This window comes from Clytia hemisphaerica, unplaced genomic scaffold (assembly GCF_902728285.1).
Source record: "Clytia hemisphaerica strain Z4C2 unplaced genomic scaffold, Clytia hemisphaerica genome assembly, whole genome shotgun sequence".
In the NCBI taxonomy this organism is placed as follows: domain Eukaryota; kingdom Metazoa; phylum Cnidaria; class Hydrozoa; order Leptothecata; family Clytiidae; genus Clytia; species Clytia hemisphaerica.
This window is the reverse complement of record NW_027103587.1, coordinates 565315-581474: the sequence shown is the minus strand read 5'-3', so window position 1 is coordinate 581474 and position 16160 is coordinate 565315. Positions and strand designations below refer to the sequence as shown.

General features: G+C 36.0%; 1 protein-coding gene across 1 annotated transcript in view; it reads right to left on the bottom strand.

Annotated features, from left to right (window-relative positions):
• The window catches only part of LOC136801405 (katanin-interacting protein-like), a 118779-nt gene extending 104912 nt beyond the window's left edge, over positions 1 to 13867 (bottom strand). The window contains exons 1-4 of the mRNA XM_067058041.1: positions 13693 to 13867; positions 1979 to 2046; positions 1626 to 1771; positions 1199 to 1241 (exon numbers count right to left, since the gene is read on the bottom strand). Of these exons, the coding sequence (XP_066914142.1) occupies positions 1199 to 1241; positions 1626 to 1771; positions 1979 to 2046; positions 13693 to 13731 (296 nt within the window). The 5' untranslated portion in view covers positions 13732 to 13867. The remainder of the gene's footprint in view (positions 1 to 1198; positions 1242 to 1625; positions 1772 to 1978; positions 2047 to 13692) is intronic.
• Between the last annotated feature and the right edge of the window lie 2293 nt (positions 13868 to 16160).

Below are 16160 nucleotides of genomic sequence, written 5' to 3'. Positions count from 1 at the left end.
CAGTTTAGAGCCTTGTAGGATATTTCATTCCAGACTAATACGCTAATTTTGGATAAGGCAAAGTATGCTTCTTTCAATGAAGGATTCCATAATCCTTGGATGCTCTTTTCTAGTGGAAAATTTTATTTTCGTGGTCTTAGGGACCCAAACCTTCCAAATAGTTAAATTCGAACTACTTAATGTCAAATAAACATACTCCAATCCTCAGTTCAAAAAGACTCAAACTCAAAAAGAAATCAGGAATAAGTAATTCCAAACTGCTCCCAGCTGGAAGATTTTTTATTTAGGAATAGAAAGTACATAAATGCTCCATCCTGCAAAATTTCAGTTCTAAAGCCACATTATATCAAAAGTTATTGCTCTTGGAATCCATAATCCATTTTCATTATGGAACCGTTTAATCCTAACGTGCCCCTAACTTTCAAAGGTTATAAGTACTAGCTTAGTTTCTCTAGAAGGCTCGGGAAAAAAGGAATGGAATCTTCAATCCCTTGCCGATCCCCTGATATCCAATTAAGAAAAGGTGCACTTTGTATTTATTTTTAAAACGTGTTTTAAAAAACTTCACGTTTTCGCCAAAAGTGTAAAAAACACCGACTTATATAGTTCCATGGGCCCCGGTGAGCCATTTTGAGTGAGGGGGCCAACATTTTGAAAAAAAATGTCGCCCACCGGTTGGGCAACGAAGAAAATTTTTCACTTTTTACACCCTCAAAACACCTTAAAACGATATCTATTTGGGGAAAATAATAGTTTTTTGTGGTTTGATTTGGTCTCAAACCAGCTTAAAATAGTAACTCTTAAAAACGTATGACATGGTCTACCAAAAAGTGGGGGGGGGGGCCATGGACCAACTGCCCCCCCCCCCCCCCCGTTGACGGGACCCATGAGTTCATCCTTTTTGTGCATAATGGACCCTTCAAAATCAAGACAATGAAGTGGAAAATTGCTTTCTTTGTCTGTGTTCTTAATTAATTGGAAAGATTGACGCACACACATTGCATTGAACAGAAATTGACGTCACAGCCGTGGAATACAATGCCTATGGCGTCATATTGAACTGCAAAATTTGTACAAATTAATTGCGACATTTTGTTTATATTGGTTTATGGCCCTCTCACTTGGGTATAATGTGTATCTTAAAAATACAAGACATACAAGGTTCAAACTAGACAATAATTAACTATCAACCCTTTACCTGTCCAAATCTTCTTTGCTTGGTGTTTTTCTCTCGTTTGGTTCTTAAAGAAAGAAATTAAAAATAAAATTATGAAGACAAACTTTAAATTTTAACACTTTGTTTCTTAAAGAACTCATTGCCTCATACATACCTCTGAGAGTTTAACAAGGCACAAAAAGAGTTCAACCAACAAAAATAAATGACTGAGTAAATCTGAATAAAAAAACCCTTGACAGGCCTGGCCATGAACAATACCTTGCGCGTGCCAAAATACTTCATGTCATAGATTATGGCGTGCTATTAGCCCTTGCAAAAGGAATTTTGCACATTCTTGTATATTTTAGAAGTGTTATCTTAGCACTAGAAAACCATTTTAGGTGTGTGTCAGCGTGTGCGAGTGCAATAGCACGCCATACACGGCCAGGCCTGGTTGAATGTTACTTACCACCAGCAGTTTTAGTTTTCCTTGAGCGATGATTACCACTCAGGTGAAGTCCAACATTTGCACCATTTAAGTACAGTGAAAAACCTTGCTCACGTTTTTCTAGGTCCAGTTGTTTCTCATCTTTTTCCTTCAACTTTTTCAAAATCCTGGAAGAAAGAAGAAATTTATTAAATACAAACATACACAATGTTTTTAACCATCAGACATAAAACTCTATGCCCCTATTTTAAGTAAAATTGGATAGTGGAAAGTCAAACAAGAGCATTATAAAACAGTCTATGGTTAGCCCTGAAAAACTCTGGGCCCAAAAGCAAAAGACTTTCAAATATTCTAACTTAGAATAAAGCTCAAACCTATTTCTTTGTTGAAGTAACAATAAGTATTCTTCATAGGCCTCACCACCTCGATCTTTGCTCTCCATCTAAAGGAAAGGAATAAGATACCTTAAAAATTGCTGACTGAATTTTTTTTGCAGTGATGGTATTCTAGAAATGCTCCTGGGAAATCAAAATCATTTGAGTTTGGGATTTGTTTACATCCACCATTATGGAAATGAAATCCCTGTTAAAATAAAATGCTACATATTTCCATCCAATACGTCATAAAGTGACTAAATATTATTTTGTATATATTAAACCAAGAATATACAGACAGTTCTATTCACAAGACTTGTCCATCAAAGAAAGATGGGATTTTCGCTTGAAATATTATATACATTTTTAGCATGGGCTTCAATTCAAAAATGGCGGGCCCAGAAGCATCTTCTACCTGAATAGTTTTTATTTCTCTGGAGTATATCGTCAACTGCTCTAACTTGGCACTTATATCTGACAAATCACGGGATGGCGATTCAGCCACCATTTCACCTAACCTCCAAAGTCATTAATTTGAGTCAATGCGAACGGCTAATTACAAAATACACGAATTCGATTTTGTACCGAATCTAGGCTTTTAATCGAAATATGAAAAAAATCCATAGTGGAACATACGCAAGTGTCTGTGCACTCTAAGAGGAACGGAGAAGAACAAATTAGTGGCAAAACAATGGAGCGTTTGACGTCACTGACACGGCAAGTTACACACCCGTTGTTTGGTAATTCCATCGAGCGATAGACAGCTAGGCGGGCGTTCTCTAATTTTCCAATCGGAGCCCACTCATTTTGAATTAAAACAAAACAAGCGATACTTTTATGGACCTACCTGGTTATCAAACTAATCAGTGAACATTGAAACAGTGAAACACATAAGACATAACTGGTCAAAATACAAAAAAATAAAGAAAATGAAAGCATATCTATTGAGAGAAACTATCAACACTATTGAAAAAGATTTTTGAAAAAGAAATAAAAAAGCTATTAAGCACTTTTCTTTATAAAAACCACTATCAGAAAAATGCACAGCTTAATAAATAAGGTTTCCAGAAAACTCAAACCGTCGCACTCTACCGTGACATTTTCTTCTGTTAGAAAAAATAATAATAAAAAAACAATTTGGCTAATAACATTGATATATGCTCATAAATAGTGATTCTTATAGATAAAGATTCGTTTTTCAGCCAAAAAAATAATAAGTGTTTACAGAAAACTCAAATCATTAGCCTCCACCGTGACATTTTCATTGTAAAAAAATTAATAAAAATAATAATAATAATATGGCTAAGAACATTGATGTATTCTTATTAAAAGTGGTTCTTATAGATAAAAATACGATTTTTGAGCCAAAAAAATTTTTTTGCAAAAATCTGCTTGAGCCATCCTTTAACTATGATTGTACCCTACTTTCATGCTAAAAATCAGAAAAAATTAATGATCCAATTTTTCACAAAGTCCAAAAAACCCGTTTTTAAGCCGTTTTTTGGCCTAAATTTGCCCAAAAAAATTTTTTTTAGAAAATTGGGCTCCGTCACATTCGAGGGTTTATGGTCATGCACCTTTGTGCCAAAAATCAGAAAAAACTAATGAACCAATCTCGAGAAAAGCTGGTAACTAACACACTAACTAACGAACGAACGAACATGGGTTAATTTATAGGACCTCCACCCCACCGGGGTAGGTCCAAAAATTAAAAAGGGCGAGCCATCAGTGAAAGTTATTGTGACATGTTATGACAGAAAGCATGATTGATAAACTTGTGGAGTTATGGACGTCATGGATTTTTGTAGCAATTTAGTTTTGAAAAACTTCAAGATTCCATAACATTCAAGAATTTTTAAGGACAAATCTTGGATTTTCCGATACTTAGCAAAAAAATAAAATATAGCAAATTTCATAGATTTTCTGATACAAAAAACCAAATAATTAGGAAAATCTTAGGACAGTCTTTTGAATAACGAATTACTTTCCAATAAAAACATGATAAACTATCTTATCTCTAGTAACTGCTGTGAAGTACCGTCAACTGCTCTAACTTGGGGACTATCTGACAAAACATGAGACGGTCATTCGGCCATAGATAGCAAATAATGTGAATATGCTTCACTCACCAGGTAGGCTTTCACGCCGCAAAAGGAAAAAAGGAACAAATTTTAGCAATGAGAAACGTGTAAATGCAATCGCGCGCATTCGCACAAGCGCCCAAACACAGATATAAAAAAATGGTGTCAAGATGTGAGATGTGCAGCATCTGAGTGTGATTAAATTGTTAATTACTTCTTCAATTATCAGATGGTGAAAGTTTGATTGGATAAGCTTGGTTGAATTATCAAATCAAACTTCTTGTTGTCAAAGAGTTTTAACCCTTTGCGTGCCGTTACCTTGTTTTTGTACCCCAATCCATTTGCCGAGGGGTAATTTTTTTTAGTAAACTGATTTGCCGATGTCGCATATACCCGACATGCAAATTTTAACTCGTGTTGCCGCATGTTGGATATATACGACAAGGATATTTTATTCCTATTTGCCAATGTTTGACATTTGTATTTGACATTTGTTTTATATATATTTTATGATAGACTAAAATAAACCTGAAATAAATCTTTTGAGCACTTAATATATACTGTCACTATTACTATTTGGATTTTTTTATGTCAGATATATACGACATTGGCAAATAAGAAAACCATTTTCCTAAAAGCTGATTTCTCGGCAATAGAGCTCCCTCTTTTTTAAAGGCCTCGGCAATTAGGTAAAAAAATTTGATGTCGGATGGCAAGTAGAGTGAAAATTTGCATGTTGGATATATACGACATCGGCACGGAAAGGGTTAAACAGTAAGTGGGAATACAGCCCAGAAATCAACCGTCCCAAGATTTGACCACTCATCCCAAGTTACACAGGCTAGCTCTAAAGCTCTAAAACAGCATATTATAACATGAAAACCAGAATTCTTCACTGGGAATCAAAACTATAAAGTGCACTTACAAACATCAATATGTCAGATCTAACAAAATTAATAACGGCACTGTCATCATTGACAATAAAATAAAAGGATTTTCTGTCAAGAGCCTTGTAAACATTCCAACACCTTCCATCGAAATTATCTGTCACAGCTATGTCTACTATTTTTAGCGTCGTCCAAGGATTGAGCTGAGAATGCTCACAGTGAGAATGCTCACTGTGAGCTGAAAAACTTTAATCTGTCAATCATTTTCTCAAGCGAAGATACGCGAAGCGATTCTAGCTTTACAATGGTGCTGCAGATAATCAGTGGATAGTATTCAATCATTATTATCCCTTTATTTTCATTCCTAGAACTCTTGCAAAAAAAAGGAAAAATAGAAAAGTTGTATTTTTTACTGCTCCATTCACATACTGAATTTGAAAGATCTTCTATGTGGTGTTTTTTTTCAAAATTAAAAAAACTGATTTTTGTCCCGTTTTTGCGGGACTTTAGCTTAAAAGTGTTCGCGTGCAAGATAGGGTAAAGTCCAAATAATGCGTTTCCCGTAATTTCCGTATGAAAAGTTCAAAGTCCATACAGTTAGAGCAGTTGATGGTAATTAGTTATTCAAAAGATGATTTCAAAGTGAAAAAAAATACAAAAAACACTGTCGTCCACAGGGGGGTAATGGTTTTGTTTCTGGAACTGCCCAATAGAAAGAGGGTTGTTCGATTACTTCAATCATTATTGATTACTTCGATAATCGAATTTATTGATAGGTACCGTCTGGTCTAAATGATAACAAAATTTAGCTCGTGAAAACCGCCATTCATATTTACAAACTTTGAAAGCCCCTGGCCTGTACTTGCTATCCATTGATTACAATTGATGGTAAAGCAAGGTAAATTTCTTTGATCTTTGACTGTTTTCTTTTGTTCTATACAGAGGTGCCAACTCTAACGCATTGAGAGTGAGACTCATGCATTTCCAGACTGTCTCACGCAATTTTTGAAAAGATTGATTTCTCATGCATTTTTAGATTTTGAGAAGAATTTCCTTGTTTTTCCGATTTTTGGAAAAAAAATTTCCCCGATTTCCCTTTTTTGGAAAAAATGTTCCCTGATTTTCCAACTTTTAGAACAAAACTTCCCAAATCTCTGATTTTTTGGAAAAATTTCCTGATTTCCGATATCAGAAAACCGAAAAACCTGGGTTATGAATTCGGATTTTGCTTTGAAATTATTATCTCGTTGAAAAATGAACATCTCAAGTTGGCAGGTCTGTCTATACGGACGGCAATTTTTTTACAAAAACTTGAACTCAACATTGCACAACAGAAAGCTGGACAGCTTACTAGCATGGATATCCAAGCTCAAAATTTTAGAAAAAATGAGTTTTACCTCAGCCAGACAAAGTTCTAAAATTATATTATTTTCTAGAAATCAGGTGAACCCCTGTTGACAGATTTTCCTGCATGAATCCGGCTGCAAATAAATATGCACATAATGACATGCTCGATTTCAAAATGGTACCTCAACAGTAATAAATCAATTTAGAATGGCAGCCTTGACCATAAAATATAACAGTGTGGTGGAAAGTCTGTTAGACAGAAAGTGCAAAGTGAATTTTGGAGAATTTTTTTTTTCAAAATCCAAGGTTTTTTAAAACAAAACATCCAACCCAAAACATAACAAAATTGGCAGGCAGAAAAGAAGAATTGAAGTAAAATAAAGATATACCTTTAGTTCTTTACATGGTGCAACCATGTCATTAAGAAAATTAAAACAAGATATTTAAGCAAGTAATTGAAAAGAAAACAACCAAAACATTTAAGATTCCCATGTTTTTGATCTTCCACTTCTTCCTTAATATTATTGTTATTTTTATTTGGATGCGTTGTCAAACACCCAAGGGAGATAATTAGGCATTCTATTGTTATTTGCTTCGAAGAAGAAAAGTCAGGGAGATTTGCGCCTTAATGATCGCCCGCGCGATCCTTCCAAATACTTTTAGGCGAACCTTCAAGTCGGCTTGCATAATTTCTTTTACATGCGCCACCATTCAGATCTCTGACTTTCTTGGACCCAACCAGTCAGAATATCCGCATAATCATCCTCAGATCAGAAAGCAGACGATCTAGGTAAACCAGACTGTAAACATAAGAAATATCAATCAAAATCAAAAAAAAGTTTACGGGCTGGATATCCAGGCTATCTACATACAGACATAGTGTAGCATTAGTGTCATAGTCAAACATACTCATAGTTGGTCAATAGTCAATAAATACTGTGAGATCAGGTAACTTGCATCAGTGGAGGCTAACATGCATAGCCCTCAAACAAATGACCCGGCTGGTCATTAAAAGAGAGGAGCTACATAGTTCATTTGTTTTGAAATTTTGCTGCTTTGATTGGTCAGTCATTTGATGGCTATGCAAGTTTCCTTCCACTGATGCAAGTTACCCGACTTCTCGGTAACGTAGGTAAGCGCTAAATCTATATTACTAAACGTAGAATTTTCTATGAGCCGTGGGGGAGCCATTATGGATTTTTGAAATGGGGGTTTGAGAGTTACGTGACCGATTGTGTGTTTGGGTGGGTGGGTGGTTGGTTGAAAACGAAAGCGAAAGGGAAGAGTGTGAAAATTAGCGTTTTTTTTAAGAAGTCGTTGCAGTGCAAATCTTTCGCAAATTTAAAAACCCACTTTCACGTGGAAATAATTGACGTTTTTGGGTTTTTTGGGACCCTTGGGGCACAAGCTACCTGTTGACTGCAAAAATTTCAAAATTCACAAATTGACCGTTGACAACATTAGGGGTAAAGGGACCCAATGATGTCACAGATTTGGGAAAAACTTCAAAATGTGATATCGAGTTTGAAAAGGAGTTGGGAGGTCGGTGACCCCTCATTGGATTGAGAATTTTATGGAGGATAAGATGAGAGAGGTTATAAGGCTTGAGTGTGACTTTAAAATTTGGCTGAATTTTTAGGCATTTTCTGTTGATGTCGTCATCAAAACAGGAAAAATGCAATATCTCAAGATTGGAAAGGAGTTAGGAGATGGTTGACCCATCATTTGATCGGAAATTTAAAGGAGAATAATTTGGGAGGGGTAAGAGTGGGTATATAGAGACTTTCGAAAATAAATATTCAAATTGAGGCATTTTGGGTCTGACGATGTCATCAAAAACTGAAAAATACAATATTTTGAGTCTGAGAAGGATTTAATAAGCCATGATTGACCCCTCATTGGATCGGAAATCGTCAAGAGAATTTTTTTAGTCAATGAAAAATAGTTTCAGTGAAGTGAAAAGTTTATTACCCTTTTGATGACGTCACTTAGGGCTCAAATGACGTAATAAAACATGAAATTTGCGATTTTTCGAGTTTTGATCGGTCTTAGTGGCAATTTTTCATTCATTGGGATTAGAAATCTTTATCTTATTACCCTCCCCTACCATCCAAAGGGCTTTTGATGTGTTCAACAACACTCTACTCGGCGGTTGCAACGCCGGGTGACGGCTAGTAATAAGCTAAAAAAACAAAATGCATGCATGAATGGGTGTGTATGGGTGCCCCCTTTTATAGACCTTTTTTCAAAGAGGACACCCTGTTGAATATTTATGTAGTCCAGCATAAAAACAATGATACAGCCATGCATAATTACTGTTTCATGCATATTGTAATAATTATGCTATATCATTGTTTTTATGCTGGACTACATAAATATTCAACAGGGTGTCCTCTTTGAAAAAAGGTCTATTGGACAACACAGAAGCAGCCAGCAACCTAAAATTTGCAAATATCTGTTCTTATTTGCCAGCTGGAAGGATTTCCCCGAAGTTAAGCAGTGTAGCTGGAACCTCGATATTCCAGGATTAGAAAAAGCTATACCTGTTATCTTTTTTCTTTAAAGAATCAAACAAGCCATCAACATCAATAAATTCCACACATTTCCTCAGAAACTTTTAAAATCATCTGCCATTATGACTTTCTTGAAGCCGTTCCGAAATGAACCAATCAGGTTATGTATCGGAATTCCTATGGGAGTTCTTTTCCGAAATTTGTAAAATAGCTAAGTCGGCCAAAAAACTTTTCCCGGGGGTTTGAGGAAAAACAGAACTGATATCATTTGTTTTTTATTTAACCAGAATTTTAAATTTGGGCTCATAAATACTTAAATAAATAAGTTAATAATATTCAATATACTATTTGTATCTCTTAGAAAATAAACACTTACAGAACGACATTGTTTATCGTTTGGAATACCCCCGTATTTGGACCATTCTATTGTGGGCGCAAAATAGGGCGGAAACTAAGTAGCACCCTCAGTGCAAGATTGCCGCCTCATCTTTATTCGCCCGCGCGAGAATGCAAGCTAATCATTTTTTTCCCGCGCTTGAGGGGAAAAGGAAAGTGATCGATATTCTTTGAAGGAAAAACGTCAGAAACAAACCCAAAGACCAAAAGATGTATTTTGTTGTTGAGAATCGATCCTGTGAAGATGAAAAGATTTTTGCTTTGCGTTTTTTCGGAACGCTGAAAAACTCTAATTTCGATTTTCCTTTAAGGTAAAGAGGTTGCGAGATTTGGGTTAGCGAGGCAAAAATAGCTAAAAAGCTGGTAAAATCGTAATCCTCAAAAATCGAAGTTCCAGCCTCATTGTTAAGGACAGTTCCTCGTTTTCCAGGAGAGGAATTTTTACTTCAGAACAGATATATTGATCTGTTCTTATCTACCAGGGCTGACAAAATCTTATAAGAACCGATAAGAACAGATCGCTAAATTCCAGCTTGCCATTGAAGGACTTTTAAGAACAGAAACTTGATTTCCAGCTAACAGTTTAACTTTAAATTTCTGTGCGAACAGATCGACAATTTCCAGATGTTTTGTAGAGAACCAGTCGGGTGTTTAAGATTAAAACTGCAATTATTGCTCTTTTCGGAAATTATTGCCGGAAACGGCAATTTTTTTAACGATGAAATGCTGAATCAGCAGAAAAATAAAAAAGTAAATAAATGAAAATTGCCGTTTTCGGCAGTTATTGCCGTTTTTGCAAATAAAAGTTGATTTTATTATTGAACACGTGGTATTTGACACCCTCGCGATAAGTAGGCCCACTGTCACGTGCATTTGCGTAGGGTAAAATGGCGAAATGCGAAAATCGAATTTGGCAAAAAAAATTTGAAAAATGACCCTACAAGATTTGACTATATCTTTTTATTCCATGAAGAGATTACTTTCAAATAAAAAATGTATTAACAATGAACGGGTAAGCTTTCTAGAAATCCAAACATAAATTGCATAGCTTTTACCAAAAAATAGCACTTTAGGATCAGAAACAGTCAAAAACCAGCTTTTTCCAATTTTCTTCGAGTTACAGGAATTAATTACTTGTTTGTTTTGATCTGAAATTTTCAGTAGGGGGGGCCATCATGGTTCCCTTGCTCATATCAGGGGGGCCCGAGACGGGGGTAAGACAATTAAAGTTTCTAAGTAAAATCTTAATTATCACCCAAAAAAGTGCCTTTTTTATGTCCATATCTTTTAAATAGATTGTCCCAGCCTTATCCCTCTTTCAGTAAAGCTTCCTATACCTTTTGTCCTTCAGAAAAACCAAAAATATTGGCCTTAATTGCTTGCTTTCAGTTCCTGTAGCCAGTAGTGTGACCCCCTGTATTTCTATTTGTGACCCCCTGTATTTCGCGCGGGTTTTTTAATAGAGATGTCACATGACTCAAATCCCGCAATCTTATTGGACTAAAGAAAGCGAAAGTGAAATCGCGCGATCTGATTGGATGAAAAAAGACCGCGGGAGCTGGAAGCGAATGGAATTCTCTAGAATTCTCATTCCAAAACAAAATGGCGGCGAGAAAAGCACGTCTTTTTCTTTGGACGAAAGGTTGTAAATTCTGGTTGATTTTAAGGTTTTATCTTATCTTATCTCATTTACTTTAATTAGTAGAGGCTTCTTCAATGTTTGGGGAAGGTAAGTCTGTAAAAGTTATTTGTTTTTCGGTGGAAAAAAGTGTTTAAAAAAGCATTTTTTGTGCTCAAGGTTTATTTTTCTTTGCAAATTTTTGTCTTCAATCTTAAATAGATGAACGAGTATTTGACTGATGCTTATGATTTTTTCATAGAACATATAGTCAGGCAGCTGAGGTCACATAAAAAAGTGCAGTAGCTACAAAGTTTGCGAGCAAACTTTAAACAGTTGTTTTCAATAGATACGACCTTTCTGAACACAAAATCATCAACCGGACAGTTTGAAAATAATTACCGGACGTGTCCGAAAATATTTTCGTATTTGATGACGTCACAAGCAAAATGAAATTTTTTATGAAAAAAAGCATAGACATATTGTATACCAATCGACGCGTTTTTTGACGTAGATTAAGAAAAAGGTCAGTAACTATATCTGAAAATTTGATAATAAAAAGCTAAAAGCTTCCGAAGTTTTGATGACGTCATATTTACACTTTCTTTAGGATCGATTTTCTCGAGTTAGGTTGAGAAATCAATATATCCACTTAAAAGTCTTCTATATCGATTTTTGAGCTTTCGAATGTCGGTCTTAGATTTCAATTTTGATAAGTTTGAATTTTTGATTTTTTTTCGTCTCGGACAGGTAAAATTGACGTTACGGACATAAAGGAAAAGAGTTCTAACTTTTTATAGCAAAATTTTCAGATATGGTTACTGACCATTTTCTTAATCTACGTTAAAAAACGCTTCGATCGGTATATAATATGTCTATGTTGGTTCTCAATTTTTTTTCAGTTAGCCTATGGGTACGCATGACGTCATCAGGTACTAAAATATTACTGGACACGTCCGGTAAGTAATTTCAACAACTCCGGTTGATGGTTTCTAGATATTTAGGTTGTATATTTTCAATTAAAAGTGGTTTGGGATTGTTCGCACCCCGTCCAATTTTTTTGTGACCTCAGCTGCCTGTCTAATAGTAAAACTATTCAGGAACTTAGACCTTTTTACAGAATTTAAAAAAATCTGTTAGTTCTGGAGATATATTGAAAAGTTTAGACATGGGTAGTTTGCGTTCGTGTTTCGCGTTCCCAAACCAAACGCACGTGCTGTGCCTTGTTTAGTTTTGTTTTCAACTGGTTTTTGTTGGAAATGCAGATAGCAAAATCGAGTCATATGTAAACAAATTTACAACGGGGGTTTTGTTATCTCTTTCTGGCTGTGTTTGCGGCATCGATGCAGGATCTTTTAACATTATTATTTTAGAACTTTTCATGTTATTGAGCAACGAAAAATTGAAAAAATCACTTTTAAAAATCCGAAAAACCTTTTTCTTAATGCAATTTTACTATTTTCAAACACCTCTGACATCTTTGCCCTTAAAAGGACAACACATTTTGCTGATTCAGCATTACATCGTTAAAAAAATTGCCGTTTTCGGCAATAATTTCCGAAAAGAGCAATAATTGCAGTTTTTATCTTAAACTAGGGTGCGCACTCGTCGGGATTTTTTGCGTGGAAAAAGTCGAAAATCAAAATTAGAACATTCCATCCATCATAACTTATCCTTAACAACTCCAAACTTGTTCATTATTTTTTTTTAAATACTCAGAATTTATCAGAGAAAACAAAGAAAAAAAACCCATCCCATTACCTACCTTCAATAAAAAGATATACCATTTATTAGACATCAAGGTGAAAAAATGGCGACTCGGAATTCGTGGCACCACCGTCGACCTTGACCACCATTTTTCAAATGGCTATCGCTAATGAGCTGGATTAGTTATAGACTCGCGGTTTTTTTTATAAAACGCGGGAAAGATAGTACTTTAGTTTGTCACGTGGTAGCCTTTTCGATAATCTACGGGCCGTCTTTAAATCAAGAAAAAAGAAGAAATTTCGATTTTTCGGCACTTTCCTGAAATTTCTATTAGGGCTACCATATATTGTTGGAAAGCTAAGGGTTTCAGCTTTTCATTGGTAAAATTTGTTTTTAGCTATCATTTCCAGCTCATTAGCGATAGGCTAAAGTTTAACAGTCACCGGGCCGATTTTCAGACCGCGCCAGCAAAACTCCTCACGCCCCGCCACGCAGAAGACTAGATTTCATCCGCCATTTTTGGCGCGATTTTGGTGCTTCCGAAAATTATTTCTTGCTGGCGTGGTGTAAGGAGGCGATTCTTTGAAAAGGTGGTTTTTTTGTGGTTTGAAAATGGAATAACTTTGGAACTACTTAACCAATTTTAACAAATGACCCCTCATTTTTCTCACAAAGGTAAGGACTTTCAAATAAAATTAGTTTGGTTTCTAAAAATTGAGGGGAAAATTTTGGCCTGTCCACCCTACTTAAACACCCGACTGAGAACAGATACGAGATAGAGAATTTTCAGCTGCCACTCCAGGCAACCACATTCAGAAGGAAAAGAACAGATATCAAAGACTCTTTTGACTTTTTTGAAATTCCCTCAGAACAGATAGGAAATTCTTAGACACCTTATTTTTGGATGATATCAAACTATTTTTTCATAAGAACAGATCATATTTTTCCAGCTGCTCACAATCTTCAGTAACAGTAGAACAGATCATGTTTTTCCAGCTGGTCCCAATCTACAGTAGAACATACCACTTTTTTCCATATCCAGCTGGAACGTGCCTTCAGAACAGATATTTTGAAGTCCCCCTTACCTTCGGTGGATGCTTTTGACAACCCAAGTGCCAAGACCCTGACACCAACACTCAGGGTAGACATAGTTAAATCAACCTACCTCTTCAAAATTGGCATACTGACTTCTTTTATTGCTCATGGCTTATAAAATTACTACCGCAAAACAAGAACAAAAACCTGCCATTCCATTTCTATAAAGATTTTTTGGCGCTTTGCAGACGAGATTTGTTCGATCGTAGCTTCTCTACCATTTTGAAAAGAACGAAATAAACAAAGTAACTACGCATGCGCGGTTACCTAAGTAAAGACCCGGGGGGGGGGTACTTAGGCAAAAATGGATTATGGTTATGTGCGGACGGTAAGGGTCGGTTTTTTCACCTTTCAAAGTCTCTCTAAGGGTCGGAAAAATCAGAAAGTTTTAAATTAGTCTCTCTAAGGGTCGGAAAATTCAGGATTTTTAGGAAATTTTTTGATTTCCAGAGAAAAAATTGTAATAAAGATTCTCTAAGGGTATGACTTTTTTCAAAAATCGAAAAAAAAAATTCAAAAAGTCTCTCTAAGGGTCACCTTTTCAGCAAAAATCAGTCTCTCTGGTCGGTTTTCGGAGGTCCCGTCTGCACATACCCCTCATTTGCCAACCCTAGTACCCCCCCCCGGAGTATAGACTATTTATGTATTCTTATACAAACCATTGAGTTACAGCTTGCTGGTTTCAAGCTACTTAGAGCTGGTACAAAACCCCAGGTAGTATAGGTCTGCTTAATGATCTACCAACCGCTTTCCGGTTCGGTTTTTTTAATTCGATGACAGAGGCGTATTTAGGGTAGGTCAAGTGACATAGTTCCAAGAAATTGAAAAATATGAAAAATTACAGGCTTTCTTATTCCTTTTGGATGCCATGTCTTAACTTGCGTATTAACTTTATCAATTTTATGCGTGCGGCAGTTAAAACTTAGACTAACATTTATCTCCGCAGTTTTACCTCCCTAATGTTTTGTGCGTGAACCTTTCGCTATTTAGAGGCCTTTATTTTGATAATCCGAAAACCTATCTAATACCGCCCGACCCATATCGCCCCGCCTGAGTGACTTAGAAACACCCTTTCGACCTCTTCCGCCCTAGCAAATCGGGATCATATTATTGATATTACCGAGCTCAGCTTCTCTACAAATTCACGTGTAATGACCTTCAATAACTGCTTATATTTCTGGCCGCCTTTCATTTAGAGATAATAGTGAGGTTAAGTAGGGAGTTTCTAATCTTCTAAACATCAACCAGAAATGGCGACCACGACCAGCGACCACAACCGGCGACCAGATAAATTTGGATTATCGAGTTTATCTGCTCTCTCCACCGTAGAGAATGTTTAAATCAAGTCCTCAGAATACTAAAAAATGACCTTTGAAGTAACCAGTCATTTTCTTGACAAAGTGACACTACAGTATTTGACAAAAATATTGTCAGGGTCGTTAAGTATGATGTCTCTAAGTTTTGTTGCACCAAATCTTAATTATCCAGAATGAGATGCCTTTTTAGTATGAATAGATAGAACTTGTCAGTAGGAAAAAATTGGGAAGGCCAGTTTTAGAGATATGAATCTAATAAATTATTCTATTGTGTTTATGCTGACAAAATGACTAATTTCGACAGAAATAACAATCTGATGATGAAATACAAAGCTTCTAAAACCATTTTGGAAAAACTTTGTGTTTGTGCCACTAATTATTTTGATGCTGATAATACAAAAGGATAGAAATTGACACCATAATCAAGCTCCAAGAGCGTCGAAATGGTTGTTTTACGTATTTGGCACATGGATTTAAATAGATGAGACATGGGTGAACTTATACTCTTCAATATGATATATATTCAAATGATTAGGAGAGACACTCTACGGTGGAGAAAGAAAAAACTCGATAACCCAAATTTATCTGGTAACCGGTCGTGGTCGCCGGTCGTGGTCGTCATTTCTGGTCGATGTTTAGAAACTCCCAGTTAAGTATCTATAGATAAATCACGACGACGGACGAATTTTCTCTCGCCTTCATTCGCACCACGGCACTTTTTTACAGGCGGATCGGAAAGCAAGCTAGACTTATCGCGTCTATTATATCCGCTTTGCTTCTAGAACGGAAAATCAAGTGGAAATTCGTTCTGTAAGCAAAGTTGATTTTATTGCGGGGTAAGTCTAGCGGGAGACAAGAGTAATTATGCAAAATGACATAACACAACGTCACATTTTGACATACCGAATCGGCATCTTTAGAGAAGTTTGCATGCCGGGATGGTCAAGGTTAGTGACCTATTTTTATGTAAGGCTCAACACGAGAGAAAGTGCAAAAAGTTAGAACGATGAATCTTTTTTACAAAATTTTGAAAAAGCCTACCATTTTTAACCAGTTTAAAAAGGGACAAAACCGTTCAAGAAAATACATCTTATTTAAATGTCGACTTTTCGCCAAAATTAACTCAAATCTCAGTAAATTTTTCTCTTCACTGTCCAGTCCGATTTCATTAAGCCTAATTTTAGGCCGCACACATGGTTGTTTTTAGATCGATTGCCCCCGG